We start from the raw sequence: 14,213 nt of genomic DNA, 5'->3' as shown, positions 1-14,213 counted from the left end.
GCATTGTAGGCAGATGCTTTAACCTCAGCTACCAGGGAAGCCTGGGAACAGGTAAACAAACTGTGGTATATCCAGACAATAAAATACTACTCAGAAATTAAAAGACTAGTATCATAGAATATAAATGAGTCTCAAAAGTATGCTAAGTGAAAGAAGTCAGACACCCAAGTCAGACACGAGAGACTAAATACATAATCTATTTATACGAAATTGCAGGCTCCCCAGATGGCACTAGTGGTAAAGAACCTGCCTGGCAATGCAGAAGACTCAGGAGACACAGGTTCGATCCCTGGGTCAGGAAGATTACCCTGGAAGAGGAAATGGCAATCCACTCCAGTATTCTTGCTTGGAGAACCCCATGGACAGAGGAGCCTGGCAGGCTATACAGTCCATAGGGTTCAACAGAGTCAGACACGACTTAAGCAACAATGAATGCACGCACACAAAATTCCCAGAACTATAACAAAAGCAAGCAGACAGGGTGCCAGCGGGGGGGTCTGGGGAAGGGGCCTGCTGCAAAGGGAACTCTGTGGGTCAATGGTCACATTATACATTCTGCTTATGATGGCGGTTAAATGACTAAACGTTCATCAAAACCTATCATCAGAACTCTTAAAATTGGTGAATCTTAATTTATGTAAATTATAAATCTGATTTTAAAATAGGCTTAAAAGAAACCATTAAAAGAGGAACAGTGGTTAGCTTTGAGTAGTGAGATTATGGTTGCAGGGTGGTTCCCTCATTCTCTGCCTTTCTGCAAGTCTTGGAATCGGGATTGAAAGTGAAAGTGAAGTCACTCAGTCGTGTCCGACTCTTTGAGACCCCATGGACTGTAGCCCACCAGGATCCTCCATTCTTGGGATTCTCCAGGCAAGAGTACTGGAGTGGGTTACCATTTCCTTCTCCAGGGGATCTTCCCGACCCAGGGATCAAACCCAGGTCTCCTGCATTGCAGGCAGACGCTTTACAGCCACCAGGGAAGGCTGTATTACTCAACCTCAAATTTGATAATGATGTCTGCTGCTGCTGCTGCTAAGTCGCTTCAGTCGTCCGACTCTGTGCAACCCCAGAGACGGCAGCCCACCAGGCTCCCCCGTGTCTGGGATTCTCCAGGCAAGAACACTGGAGTGGGTTGCCATTCCTTTCTCCAATGTATGAAAGTGAAAAGTGAAAGTGAAGTCGCTCAGTCGTGTCTGACTCTTAGCGACCCCATGGGCTGCAGCCCACCAAGCTCCTCCGTCCATGGGATTTTCCAGGCAAGAGTACTGGAGTGGGGTGCCATTGCCTTGGTTGATTAATAAAAACCTTTTTTCTCCTTATCTCATAGATAATGCTGCTGAATGGGTGAGGCACTCAGTAAATGCTCTGTGAATGGTCTGATTTATAGCTTGAGCTGGAAACAAGGTTTATTCAGTGTGGCTATAAGATTCCCTGGAGAAGGAAATGGCAACCCACTCCAGTACTCTTGCCTGGAAAATCCCATGGACGGAGGAGCCTGGTAGGCTGCAGTCCACGGAGTCGCTAAGAGTCGGACACGACTGAGCGACTTCACTTTCACATTCCCATGTATCACAGATACACATGTTCACACACGAACAGATATACATGTCTGCAAAGGACTGGACGCAAAGCTGGAATAAAGAATGTCTCCCAGGGAGGCACCAGTTGGTGGAAGGAGAAAGCGGTTGTTTCCAGCAGCAGATGGAAAAGGAAAAACTTGTATTATTTGGTCTTATTTTAGAATGTGCCACAGTCCTCAATATTTTACATGCATCATCTCCAGAACCCTCATCCAGGCTGTGGAGAATGGTGATGAACCCACTTTACAGATGAGAAGACTGACACCCAGAAAGGTGATTAGGTAATCCCTCAAAGGGACCAGAAGTTCACTGTGGCCATTCCCACATCCTACCACTCTGAGGTGCCAATATATTTGCCTCCTAGGAAAGTCCCCAGGCCATACTTAGCTGAAAAGAGGCTAGAAGGGATGACCTCTGAGACGCTTCCCCCATCCCTAATCCTCCACCCCAACCACCCTGCTGAAGAGGGCACCTGCCTGTTGAGTTCACGAGAGGGTCAGAATCATAGTCTGATTCAGTGGTTGCAGAACCTTGGGCAAGTTACTTAGTCATTTTATCTTATAATTCACACATTCTATGAAAAGAACAAAAAAAAATAAACAACATAGCAATAGCATACTAAAACGAGCTGTATAATGCTCACTTCTAAACACAAACAAGCAATACAGCACTGCAAGATGGAAAAATTTTAAAAATCAGAGCATCTCCCCTTCTGATAGCAGTTGAGGGAATGACCTATTGCATTCTGGAGGCAAAACATTATGGGAATAGCTTATGCTTATTAAATATTGTATCATTATTTAAATCATTAACTGCTGGACAGGGCTAACAATTTTCTTATTGATAAATTGTGCTTTTTTTTTTTTTTTTTTTTGCAGTGTTGAACAGCATGGGGGATCTTAGTTCCCAAATCAGGGATCAAACTTGCATCCTCAGAAGTGGAATTATGGATTCTAAACCACTTGGCCACTAGGCAAGTCCCTGATAAATATTTTTTAATTGACACTTTCCTGCCCACAATATGTGCTTCTATCTTCTATAAAGGAGAGCTAACTGGAACACTTAACTCAGAGGGACTTCTGAAGATCAAATGAGCTAATATGTAAGAACTCAAACGATGTTAGGGATTAATGAGTCACGTAACTCTGGGTCAGCGATTATGTTCTCTGAGCCTCAGTCTCCTCATCTGTATAATGGGGATGATAATGCTAGCCAGCTTACTGAGGAGCCTTGATGCTATAACCAGGCCCAACACACAGTAATTGCTCACTAAGTGTTAGCTACCTTCAGTATCACTGCTGACAAACCCTGCTCCTAAACTGTCACCAGGGACCAGGCAGGTTTTCCTACCACACAGAAAGGAAGTTTATTAGTGGGAATTACTCTATGCCATTCAGCAGCCTCTTAATGAGATTGGTGTTATTCGAGGTTGATCCCCCTTATCAGCAGCACTGTGAACTGCACAGATCATGATGCTTAATTTCTCTCTATGGAGTCAATCCTTTAATCCCGACTCAGCCTGGCTGGGCTTCAGCCTGGCTTTGCACTCGATTGCTGGCGAGGCATTCTCTGCTGGCACTGAACCAGAACAAAGCAGCCCAAAGCTCTTCTTGGGGAAAACACGTTGGGATGCCTGGGGGAGGCGGGGCCCCACAGGCGAATCCTTGATTTGCATGTTAATGGCCCGCCCAACTGCCTGAGGGTCAGGGAAGCCCTGGCACCCAGACTCTTCCCTAATTAGAGCTCAGCTTCCAGAGGTGGCGGGCTTCCCAGGTGGCTTAGCGGTAAAGAATCCGCCGGCAGTGCAAGAGATGCAGGAGACGCAGGTTCAATCCCTGATTAGGGCAGATCCCCAGGAGGACGAAGTGGGAGCCCACTCATGGACAGAGGAGCCTGGCGGGCTATAACACAAAGGGTCACAGAGTCAGACAGGACTGAGCGACTAAGCACATTCCAGAGGTGGCAGCGGGGCAGAGGGCCTCAGGGGAGGAGTGAGCAGGGGCTGGGTCATGGGGGTCTTGGGCCCAAGGGACCCAAATGCTGTGCTCAGGCAGGGGTCCCCAGCAGCCTTCCAGTTTTGGCCACTGGTTGCCCAGGGTCAAGTCTAAACGCTGTGAAGGCCCTCCCTGCTGCAGGATGCCTGATGGCAAAGGCAAGCTGGAGGTGAGAGACATGCGGAGATGGAACCTTGGTGTGAAGAGGGCAGCTGAGATCTGTGAGCCCTTCTTTTAGAGATGGAGTCTCAAGAGAGGAGGACAAAGTCTCCTGCTCGGTACGTGGTATGGAGACCCTTGGGTTAGAGAGGACTGGAACTCACATGTCATGGAAGCCAGTCCTGCTTTGCACTGATTTGATGACTACAATAGAAATAAATGAGATCTTCCCTGTAGCTCAGATGGTAAAGAATCTGCCTGCAACACAGGAGACCTGGGTTCGATCCCTGGGTCAGGAAGATCCTCTGGAGACAGGACTGGCAATCCACTCCAGTATTCTTGCCTGGAGAATCCTATGGATAGAGGAGCCTGAAGAGCTACAGTTCGTGGGGTCGCAAACAGTTGGACACGACTAGGCAACTAACCCATCAACACCCATAGAAATAAATAATCTCCCCTCTCCACCTAAAATCATATGAATTGGTACCTAGTGTATAGCAGATGCGACCCCACGGACTGTAGCCTATCAGGCTCCTCCCTCCATGGGATTTTCCAGGCAAGAGTACTGGAGTGGGTTGCCATTTCCTTATCCAGGGGATCTTTCCAACCCAGGGATTGAACCCGGGTCTCCCGCATTCCACGCAGATGCTTTAACCTCTGAGCCACCAGGGAAGCCCATAGCAGATGCTAGATGCTCTGAAAAGAGATCTAACCAGCCCATCCTAAAGGAAATAAGTCCTGAATATTCATTAGAAGGACTGACGTTGAAGTTGAAACTCCAATACTTTGGCCACCTGATGTGAAGAGCTGACTCATTTGAAAAAGACCCTGATGCTGGGAAAGGTTGAAGGCGGGAGAAGTGGACGACAGAGGATGAGATGGTTGGATGGCATCACTGACTCAATGGGCATGAGTTTGAGTGAACTCCGGGAGTTGGTGATGGACAGGGAGGCCTGGCGTGCTTCGGTTCATGGGGTCGCAGAGTTGGACACGACTGAGCTACTGAACTGAACTGAACCATATAGCAGGTACCCAACAGATATATGCTGAATAAGTGAACAAATGAAGAGAGGTCACACTGACAGGACAGTGCCTGTCTAAAGAGCATCTAGCCCTGTAACACTGCGCTAGTCAGGCCCAGCCTGGAAGATGATACGGAAGATTTATAAACCTAAGTGAGACGAGCGTGTGTGCTAAGTCGTGTCAGACTCTTTGCAACCCTGCGGACTGTGGCCCACTAGGCTCCCCTGTCCACGGGGATTTTCCAGGCAAGAATACTGGAGTGGGTTGCCATGCCCTCCTCCAGGGGATCTTCCTAGCCCAGGGATTGAACTTGTGTCTCCTCTGTCTCCTGAACTGGCAGGCGGGTTCTTTACCACTAGCAGGTTCTCTTCCCACTTTCCCACTCAGGGAAGCCCTAAGATAGACAATAACTAACAATAACAGCAACAGAAAAAATAACAGCAGCTTAACAAACACTGCATCTCTACGTCATACCTTTTTCCTGGTCAGCTTCTATTTGGCCTATACTGAACCACCACCAAGTGCTTTTCTCACATCACTTCCCGTGACCCTGAAGGAGGGGTGGTGGGGTCAGTGAGCTGCTTCCCTCACATTCCCGTTTCCCTCCGCGGAGTGTCGGGCTGCCTCTGAGCAGCTTCCCACAATTCCCCTGGAACTGGAGCATCTGTGTGTCATTTGTGATTTAAAGGATAAAGAGGCAAGGGTGCCCCCCTCTCTGCCCGCCAGTCAGAAAAAGAGGACTCTGTGACCCAGAGGAGGATGGAGACATACGAAGGAAGGAGTCTGGGTCCCCGAGTGGCCACGTGGAAGGTCACCTGTATCAGGCTGTGCTAGGGCTGAGATGGTAAGTGGTTATGTCAAACCACGGAGAATTTGGGACTTACCTGTTAGTGTCTCCCTGACTAGATCAAAAATCAGTGCTACTATGATAAAAACCTAAAATTGGAGGCTGGATGGTCTAGTGAGGGAGCTGACACCGTAAGCTGGGCAGATGGAGAAACAGTTGATAAACAAACTGTCCAGATAGCAGACTCCTAGCTTTGCCACTGAAGTGAAAGTAAAAGTTGATCAGCCATGTCTGACTCTTTGCAACCCCATGGACTGTAGCCTGCCGGGCTCCTCTGTCCTCGGACTTCTTCAGACAAGAGTACTGGAGAGAATTGCCATTTCCTTCTCCAGGGGATCTTCCCGACCCAGGGATTGAACCTAGGTCTCCTGCATTGCAGGCAGATTCTTTACCTCTATAGCAGCGGTTCTCAAAGCATGGCCCCTGGACAAGCCAGGGGTGTGTGGCGTGAGAGCCTGCCAATAATGCAAGTCTGGGCCCCACCTTAGACCCATGAGTCTGAAGTTTAGGGAGGAGCCTAGAAACCCGTGCTTCCACCAGCCCTCCTAGTGACTGAGGCAGCCTCAGGTTTGACGACAGCTGCTTCGTGCGACAGGGTTTTCCCCTGAAAGTGACAGGGTTCACCCCAGGCTGCCCTGGGCTGAGCTTCTCCACTGCCCTCCCCACCTCCGCTCCCCTGGACCTCAAACCACACACCTCCACATCTCTGTCTGTTCATCGCCTATACAGGCTCCAGGCAGAAGCCACAGCTTCTGGAAGCTTCTTCAGCTCCACACTACCCTGGGTTACAAAGGACTGACCGGAGCTCCCAGGTCCTGTGACTGTCACCTGAGGGCGTGGCCCCAGGCTGGCCCTGCCCCTTGCAGGATCTGGGAGGAAGGAAGGGGATGGGGGCCGCAGGGTCCTTACCCGCATGAGACTGCATGTGCTCCAGCAGGTTGTTGTAGAACTGGAACTGGATCCCACAGGCGCCACACGTGTAGGGCTCTGCGGGGAGAAACAGAGCGGCTGTCTGAAGGGCTGCACGAAACCCAGCGCCTTTCTGCGGGGCCGCGGGCAGCTCTGGAGCTGGGCACCCAGACACACAGGGGGCGGTGCCCTCGGGGCTTCCCTGGCACTAGCTACTGAGGCAGAGGCTGGGGAGGAAGGAGCGATGGAGAGAGGAAGATGGCAGGTAACAGACCATCGGGTGCAGCCACGGGGCATTTATCGAGGGCTCACTGTGTGCCAGGCACTGTTCTGGGCGTTGGGGACGACACAGGGCAGAGACCGCATCTTCTCGGTTCCACAGCCGACCTCTCTCTCTCGGCTGGGGGAGGCACACAGACGGCTCAGTCTGCTGAGCGGACGACCGGATAAAGGTATGAATGAACCAAAGACAAGATGATGGACGTGGAGGGAAGGACAGAGGAGGGAAGGGACGAGATAAAGGGTGAGAAGCAGAGAAACAGCGAAGAGCCAGAGAAGCAGGCATGAGACAGGGAAGAGGAGGGGCGAGGGCGGGACGGTGGGAATGATGAGTGCGTATAAAAACAGGAGCTCGTGTGCAGGGCCTGTTATCTTTTCATCTCTGCGTGCCCGGCACCGAGGCGCAGAAGGAAGAGAGAAGAGAGCAAAGACAAGTAAGGAAAAGAGCAGGAGGACGGTGGAGGTGGGGCTCGAGAGCGGCGTTGTGAGGCCAGCCCCGTGGGCAGGAAGGGGAGGCCCTGTTTCTGCAGGGCTGGGGGTGGCAGAGGCAGGCTGTCCACACTCCTCCACCCACCTGGGCTGGGCCGCCCCCTGCTTCCACCAGCTGCTGGGTCTGCCTGGGAGGGGTCCGGAGTGTGTGGCGGGCTGAGTTCACTCCCTGCCCTGTCTGGCCCTCTCCAGCCCCCCGACGGGACCCTCACTTACTCTGTAGGAGAGGGAAAGGGTTGGAAATCAGGGGACTTGCAGTTTCTGCAAAAGAGAAACAGTTTAGCTAAGTCTCTTCCAGCTCTGGTGCTCGGGGCTGACTGTCACGATTTCTGGTCTTGGGCAGCAGTGGGCCAGATGGGCTCTCAGAGAACGGGGAGGCGGGTGTCTGGGGTGGGACTGGGCATGGACAGGGTGAGATCGGGCAGGGCCATCCTTCCAGGACACCCCCAGCTCTCACCCAGGGAGCCCACAGAACACCATGAGAAAACACCCACATGTGGCTGCCCGTCTCAGGACAGGGAGCTGGGGCGGCTGCTAGGTCTGGGCACCTGGGGTGGACGCGTTTGATACCAAACACCAGGGCAGCCAAGGGAGTGCTGCGCTTTCCCTTCATGTGTCTCCATCCTGCCATCTGTCTGCTGGCAGCTCCCCATGCCTCTCTGTATCGTCAGGTGAGCCTCACGGGCAGGGGATAGCAGAATGGGGCAGACAGACTACCCCGGGGAATCCTGGCTTCACCACTTACAAGCTAGGGGCCCGGGGCGACAATCGATCTCTCCTGAGCCTCGATTTCCTCATCCGAGAAGCAGGGATAACAGTAACACTGACCCTCGCTGGCTGTGTGGCAAGGGTGGAAACAGGTGAGACACATACAGCTCTGAACAGATGCCAGGCACACAGTAAGCGCTCAATAAACGGTGGCTGCCAGCAGGAGCGTCCCAGTTCTGAACATGGACTCTGATGGAAGGAGAGGCAGTGGCTATAGCCTGGCTGGCTGACAGCAAAGGCTCACAGGAGACTGGGGTTTTGGTCCCGGCTCTGCTGCTCATCCCTGCAAGGCCTGGACCAGTCACTCCATCTCTTTAAGGCCCACCTTTCGGAGAGGCATTACAGTTTTCAGAAGGATGAAGCAGTTTGGAACAGCTGATGTTCTCTCTAATTTAAAGGACTGTGTCCACATTCTCAGGGCTCCCAAGGCACACCTCACTGCCTGCCTCGGGCACTGACTCATGAAATCGCTTGGTTTACTTAACCCCCCGCCACACACCCCCAAACAGCCTACCATGTGGATGTGTATCTCTGCAGGGACCTCACTGAATGATCCCCCACCACAGGGACGTGTGTGCCATTTCCACTCTACAGCAGAGGAGAAACGAGGGGCGAGCTCAAGCCACCAGCTTGTCGATGGTGGAGCTGGGGTCAAGCCTCAGCTGGAGCTCTAGTCACTGTGAGGAAGACTTCATGTGCAGGCCTGGGCTCCTGCGTGTTTCATAAAGCCCCTGACTCATGGTCAAGTCGCGTTCATCACTTGTCCACACCCAGCCAGGGCTCAGAAGGGCCTGTGCTCAGCTGAACACAGGCCAATAACTAATCTGGGGAGTGAAAACTTTGAGCAAGAAAGGGAGCGATGCCTTACCTTAGTGTAAAGGAAGTATCAGAATAGAATCCTTTTCATACTCTGCCTTGGCTGGCACTGTGCAGACCAGCCTGCTGTGCCTTTTTCGGACAGCAGCTGATTGTGATCGCTCATGGCTCCGCCAGGCTGGCCCCAGGTCTGTCTGGGGACAGTGGCCTTAACGGTCGCTCGGTTCTAAGGTGCTAAGGCTCTGTCAGGGTCTGGCAAGAGGCAGCCACCAGGGGGCGCCAAAACACCACCAGGAACCTCGAGCACACCTACTTGGCTGGTGAGGGCTAGAAGGGAACCTTTGGATGGTCCCAGGTCCAGAGGGACCAGAACATGGGGCCTCTGGCTCTTACGCCACAGCCCTGTCTACTGTACCCACTTTGCTTCTCCTGGGGAAAAAGTGGCTGCAACGCTCACCCTATAAACACAGCAATGGCTCAGAGGGGGCCATCCGAGTCAATATGTCACAGGCTGTGGAGACAGGGGAGTTTCTCTCTCCATGGAAAGACAAAGAGGGGCCATAGTCCCCAAGATGCTCCTGGGACCTAGAGGGACGTGCCTGGAAGAAAGGGACCCTCCTGACCCTGCCTGACCCTGGCCGCCTTCTATTTCTCTGCCCCCTGCCTCCTCCCAACACCCTAGCCCAGCACAGATCGCAAAGACTCCAGAGCTCAGGACGGCGGTCCCGGGGCACACCGCTCACCAACTCACCGCTGGAGTTTTGGGAACTGCTATTCGTCTCTTCAAAGTGGTTTTGTGCTTTGCCTTCTACCCGCCGACTGAAAGCGCTTTCTGCTGGGTAGGGGAGGGGAGAGAGCAAAAAAAAAAAACCACAGTGACTGGTCAGTACCAGGTCCAGAGAGGGGGCATGCCAGAGAGGGGGCGGCTGGGAAGCCAGGGATGTGGGACCTGCCCCAGCCCCTGGGCTGGGTGAGTGCCTGAGGCCTTATGCTTGGGAACCAGCACAGTGAGGGGCTCCAGAACCCCAAACCACATACTTCCAGCTTCTCAGGCTCACGTGAATTGCCTGACACCGCCTCGGGACCCCAGGAGACCCCCCAGTAGTGCCCAGGGTGGGTGGAGGTCCAGGCACCGTGGGGTGTATGTGGGATGTAGGCACACACACGAGGTAAAGCTGATGGAGCAGACGGTGAATGGGCCAGGGTCTCCCGTCTCTGGCCCCTGGGGAGTCACAGGTGACATCTAAGTGATGTGGACCCACCAGAGAGCGGGGAGGGTGGCAGACTGCTTTCTGGCGGTGGCTCAGGCAGAGCAGGAGGGCCCGATGGCTGTTGGGGCCCCTGGGTGGCAGAGAAGTCGTGACAGGCAGAGCCGGGGCAGCTCCAAATCGGGGAGGCCAGCGACCAGGTGAGGCCTGTCTGGTCAGGGTTCACCCAGGGAAAGGGACTGGCTTCCCAAGTGATTTCTGGGGTGTCCCCACAGACAAGGGGCGCCTTCCTGGGAGGCTCCCGTAACTCCCTGTGAATGCTGGAGTCAAGAGAGGGCCCAACCAGGTGGCGGACAGCAACTCACACCCATCCCCCACCCGCAGGAGGCGCTGAGACGTTCGGCCGCAGCGTTTCCAGGCCGCCCATCGGGGATGCTGGAGGCGCCAGGGGGCACAGGCTTCTGGGAGCAAGTCAGTTTGGGACGAGCATCTGACCAACAACTCGGGTGAGGACAGCAAAGGCTCTGAGAAGTTCGACCGGAGAGAGACCTGTCTAGCTCTGTCTAACCCAACCTTCTCAAACATAATTGGCAACTGAAGCCCATTTAAAAAATATGAGGGACCTTCCTGGTGGTCTAATTGCTAGGAGTCCTTGCTTCCAATGCAGGGAGCATGGGTTCAACCCCTGGTCGGGGAACTAAGATCCCATATGCAGCCAAAAAAAAAAAAAAGAAAGGAAAAAAGTAGAAATAAGAGATTTCTTAGTATCTCTCAAAAATGGTGATCCTGGGAACCCACTTTGGGAAGTGTCATTGTCCCCCAGGCTGCCCGATACCAGGAAGGCAAGTGCTCAGAATGTCAGGGGCCAGTGTTCCAGACAATCACTGGGGTGATGGGAAAGAAAGCCAGAGATGGCTCCTACAGGCCCCGCTCAATTCCCCTGTGCCTGACCCTGACAATGCCCTCTGATGCGGCTTCCTTTTTGCAGAGGCTGTCAAGAACATCGTAGGCAAGACCCTCTCTTCCAAATGTGTCTGTAAAATGCCTGGGCCGAGAGCTACACACCTGCCCGCTTCAAGATACCATCTGTAAATTGGCAGAGAAAGCCCCTCAATTCTTTAGGGAAAAGGGGAGGGACTCTTATTTATGAAGCACCTGCTATGAGCCATATGCTCTATGTTCATGGTCCCCCTTCACCCCCCAAGAGCTCAGTGAGATCCACGTCGTCACTCCCATTTTACAGGTGAAAACCCAGAGAAAGTGAGGCTGTCAATTTCCTGGGGCTACGTTCCTAACCCCTGAAAACGGCAGAATAAGGAGATTTCATTTCTGGGACAGAGCCTTCCTCTTTAAAAAGGTCTGGGCCAGGGGAGTGATTCCTTTCTCCACCTTCTCATGGATGCAGGGAATGGTTACCCATCTGTGGAGGATTTTTATGCAGTCTGACCAATATATTGGTAGAATTTAGCACAACTGAGGTTACAAACTATTATAATCAATCTCCTATGACTCAGCTGGTAATGCAGATTTTGATCAGCTATTCCTGCTATAGGCACCTCTGCCTGGAAACCACTGAGTGCCTTTGCAGGGGACATCCCCACGCAGGTACACACACATGCATGGGAGGGGCCGCCTGTCTTGTTCTAGCATGAGAGTTGCAGTGGTCACTTGTAGCTTCAACATGCTGGGCTGTAGCTCATGTCCTGTGCAGCTGGTAACCCAGGTGTGACACCCACCGCAAGTCTTGTATGTCACGTAAAGGCAGCCAGAGGCAAGCCCCACGGCTCGCTGGAAGCTCCCATGGTGACACTGGGTTCCAAGAGCTGCCACAAACCACACAAACCCTATAGGCAGTTCTCTGCAGAAATTGCAGGTACAAAAACTCCCAGCCACAAGATTAAGAGTAAAAGCAAGATATAAAAGCCATGATCCTTAGTTGAGCTGGTATCTACCACGAGTAAGTCTGTGATGACCAGCCTGTTTAACTCATTTATGACTACTGCTGTCAAACCCCAGCTCTTCTCTACACAGTACCTGAAAACCATAACCTTCAAGGCTGATTACTTACTCTCCTTTCGGGAGATGTAAGCACATAAGCATAGCTTCAAAATTTGCTGGCGGAGGGGGTGGGGTGGGGCTCCCTAGGTGGTGCTAGTGGTAAAGAACCCGCCTGCCAATGTGGAGATGTACATTTTTAAGAACCACATCCTTGCTCCTGATTAGCCCTCTGAACCAGAATAAAGCAGCACAGCTCATTCCTTGGCTGTCTCCGGTTCAGCCTCCTGACTCATGTAAGCGAGTTCTCCATTTACTTGCTTGTACATTTCAGGGGTGACTTTGGGCCTCCTGAAGACACCTGAAAGGCCCGTAGTCCCAGGAGGGCTATGTCACCACTCCACCCTACATCCCACATATCCAGGCAGGCGGCCCAAGGCTCCTTCCATCCAGGCATGAATCAGGATTCTCGATTAGCTGGTTCTCAGCACAGTGTGTCTCCGCAGTTTTCCCTGATGACTGGTAAGAAATGGTTGGGGTGCACCATTCACTGCCTGCTCACCCTTCTGCAATCTGGGCCCTTCCTGCATAGACTCAGACAACACTGGAGCACACATCCATTGGCTTCCTGCTAGGCTATGGTTCAGAGAGGGGTTTCACGAGTAGTACCCGGTAGAGAGAGAGGCCAGGAGAACAGAGCTCCCGGTCAACCGCTTTTCCTCACGCAGAGCAGCTCTTCGGAGAAATGAGTCTTTCGACTGGGTTTTCTGAAAGATGGGGGAGGAGGTGCAAACTCATGCCAGGGGGTTCCAGGCAGGTGACGTAAATGGATGAACTGGGCGGGATGTGAGACAGACAACAGCGTGATCACAATGAGAAATGGCGCCTGCCAAGTGGCCATTGTGCTGGGGAGGCGGGAGGGAGCGGTGGGGACTGTGGAAAACTGGAGAGCATGCGCTCTGTGACTCAGCCTCAAGGCAACTGGCTGCCCTGCAGGAAAGTGAGCCCGGGACTGCCAGATCTGACTTTTCCATGTCAGCGAGAAGTCAAGTTTCTCAAGAACACCTAACGTTCAAATGTTAGCAAATAATTAAAAAAAATTTAAAACCCCGTAGGCCATGACTTCTGAAAAAACACTCTCCTGCTTAAAAAAATTAGTTTGCAAACCATCTTGTACAACCCTCTGACTTAGGGTAAGGAAACCCAGACTCAGAGAGGCTAGGTGGCTCGTTAGAATCACAGAGCCAGCAGGAGGCAGAGCAGGGACCCAGATCTGTCCCAGAGAGCCACGGGCCCTCCACCCTCGCTCTTGCAAGGGAACAATGACCGCAGGCACAGCTGTGGCAGGCCGGGGAAGAGGAGCAGGGAGCGGAAGGAACATGAAGGAAACAGAGGCCGTTGGTACCTGCGGTTGCCTTGCTTGCTGGAGATCCCGAGTTTGGAGTGCGGAACGTCTGGGTTTGGGTGGCTGGAGGGGTGCGGTGTAAGAGGGTGGAGCATCGGACCACGGAGGCCGGAGCCTTTTTCCCCGACTGGTTCGTCTGGGTCTTCGCTGCCACGAAGCGTGGAGACGGGGAGACCTCTGGATGCGAACACTCAGAGCCTGTGTCTGGATCGTCCGGTGGCTCCCACCCGGGGGCGGTACCTGAGAGGGTCACGCTCTCAGTTGCCGAGGGCCCTTGGAGCTGGGCCACAGACCCCTATGTTTGAGGGTCGAAACGCCTCTCTGGCTACCACCTGGAGCCCAAGAAAGTCTGAGAGTCTAGAACCTTCTCTGGCTTCTCCCTGAGCGAAACCTGATCGCCAGCTCACACTCACCATTACCTGGAGGCCACTGACCAGTCCACAGGGTGGGTCACCCATAACCCTTGAACAGTCCAGGCTCTGAGTGTCTAAGAACTCGCCCTGGGACCCATGCTTGGGGCATGGATGAGTCAACCCAGGGTCAAATGCACTTTCTAAAACGTAGGTCCCTAAGCCTCTTTTCTTCCTAAGGCAGGCTGGCTCAGAAGACAAAGCAGACAACAGAGAGGCAGGGGCTAGCAGGGCCGGCCGGCTGGGGCGGGGCGGGGCAGGGCTCGGGGAAGGGACGAGCAGGGGGTGGCTGTCCCCCGTGGCCTCAGGGGAAGGGGCTGGTGGTGCTCCT

General features: G+C 53.1%; 1 protein-coding gene across 1 annotated transcript in view; it reads right to left on the bottom strand.

Annotated features, from left to right (window-relative positions):
* Positions 1–14,213, bottom strand: part of ZNF618 (zinc finger protein 618) — a 116,317-nt gene that overhangs the window by 14,251 nt on the left and 87,853 nt on the right. Inside the window, exons 12-15 of the mRNA XM_052644566.1 lie at positions 13,473–13,712; positions 9,616–9,699; positions 7,497–7,541; positions 6,513–6,590 (exon numbers count right to left, since the gene is read on the bottom strand). Of these exons, the coding sequence (XP_052500526.1) occupies positions 6,513–6,590; positions 7,497–7,541; positions 9,616–9,699; positions 13,473–13,712 (447 nt within the window). The remainder of the gene's footprint in view (positions 1–6,512; positions 6,591–7,496; positions 7,542–9,615; positions 9,700–13,472; positions 13,713–14,213) is intronic.

The sequence above is a fragment of the Budorcas taxicolor genome, chromosome 8 (assembly GCF_023091745.1).
Source record: "Budorcas taxicolor isolate Tak-1 chromosome 8, Takin1.1, whole genome shotgun sequence".
NCBI lineage: Eukaryota > Metazoa > Chordata > Mammalia > Artiodactyla > Bovidae > Budorcas > Budorcas taxicolor.
The sequence above is the reverse complement of the archived record's forward strand: the minus strand, read 5'-3'. Positions and strand labels throughout refer to the sequence as shown.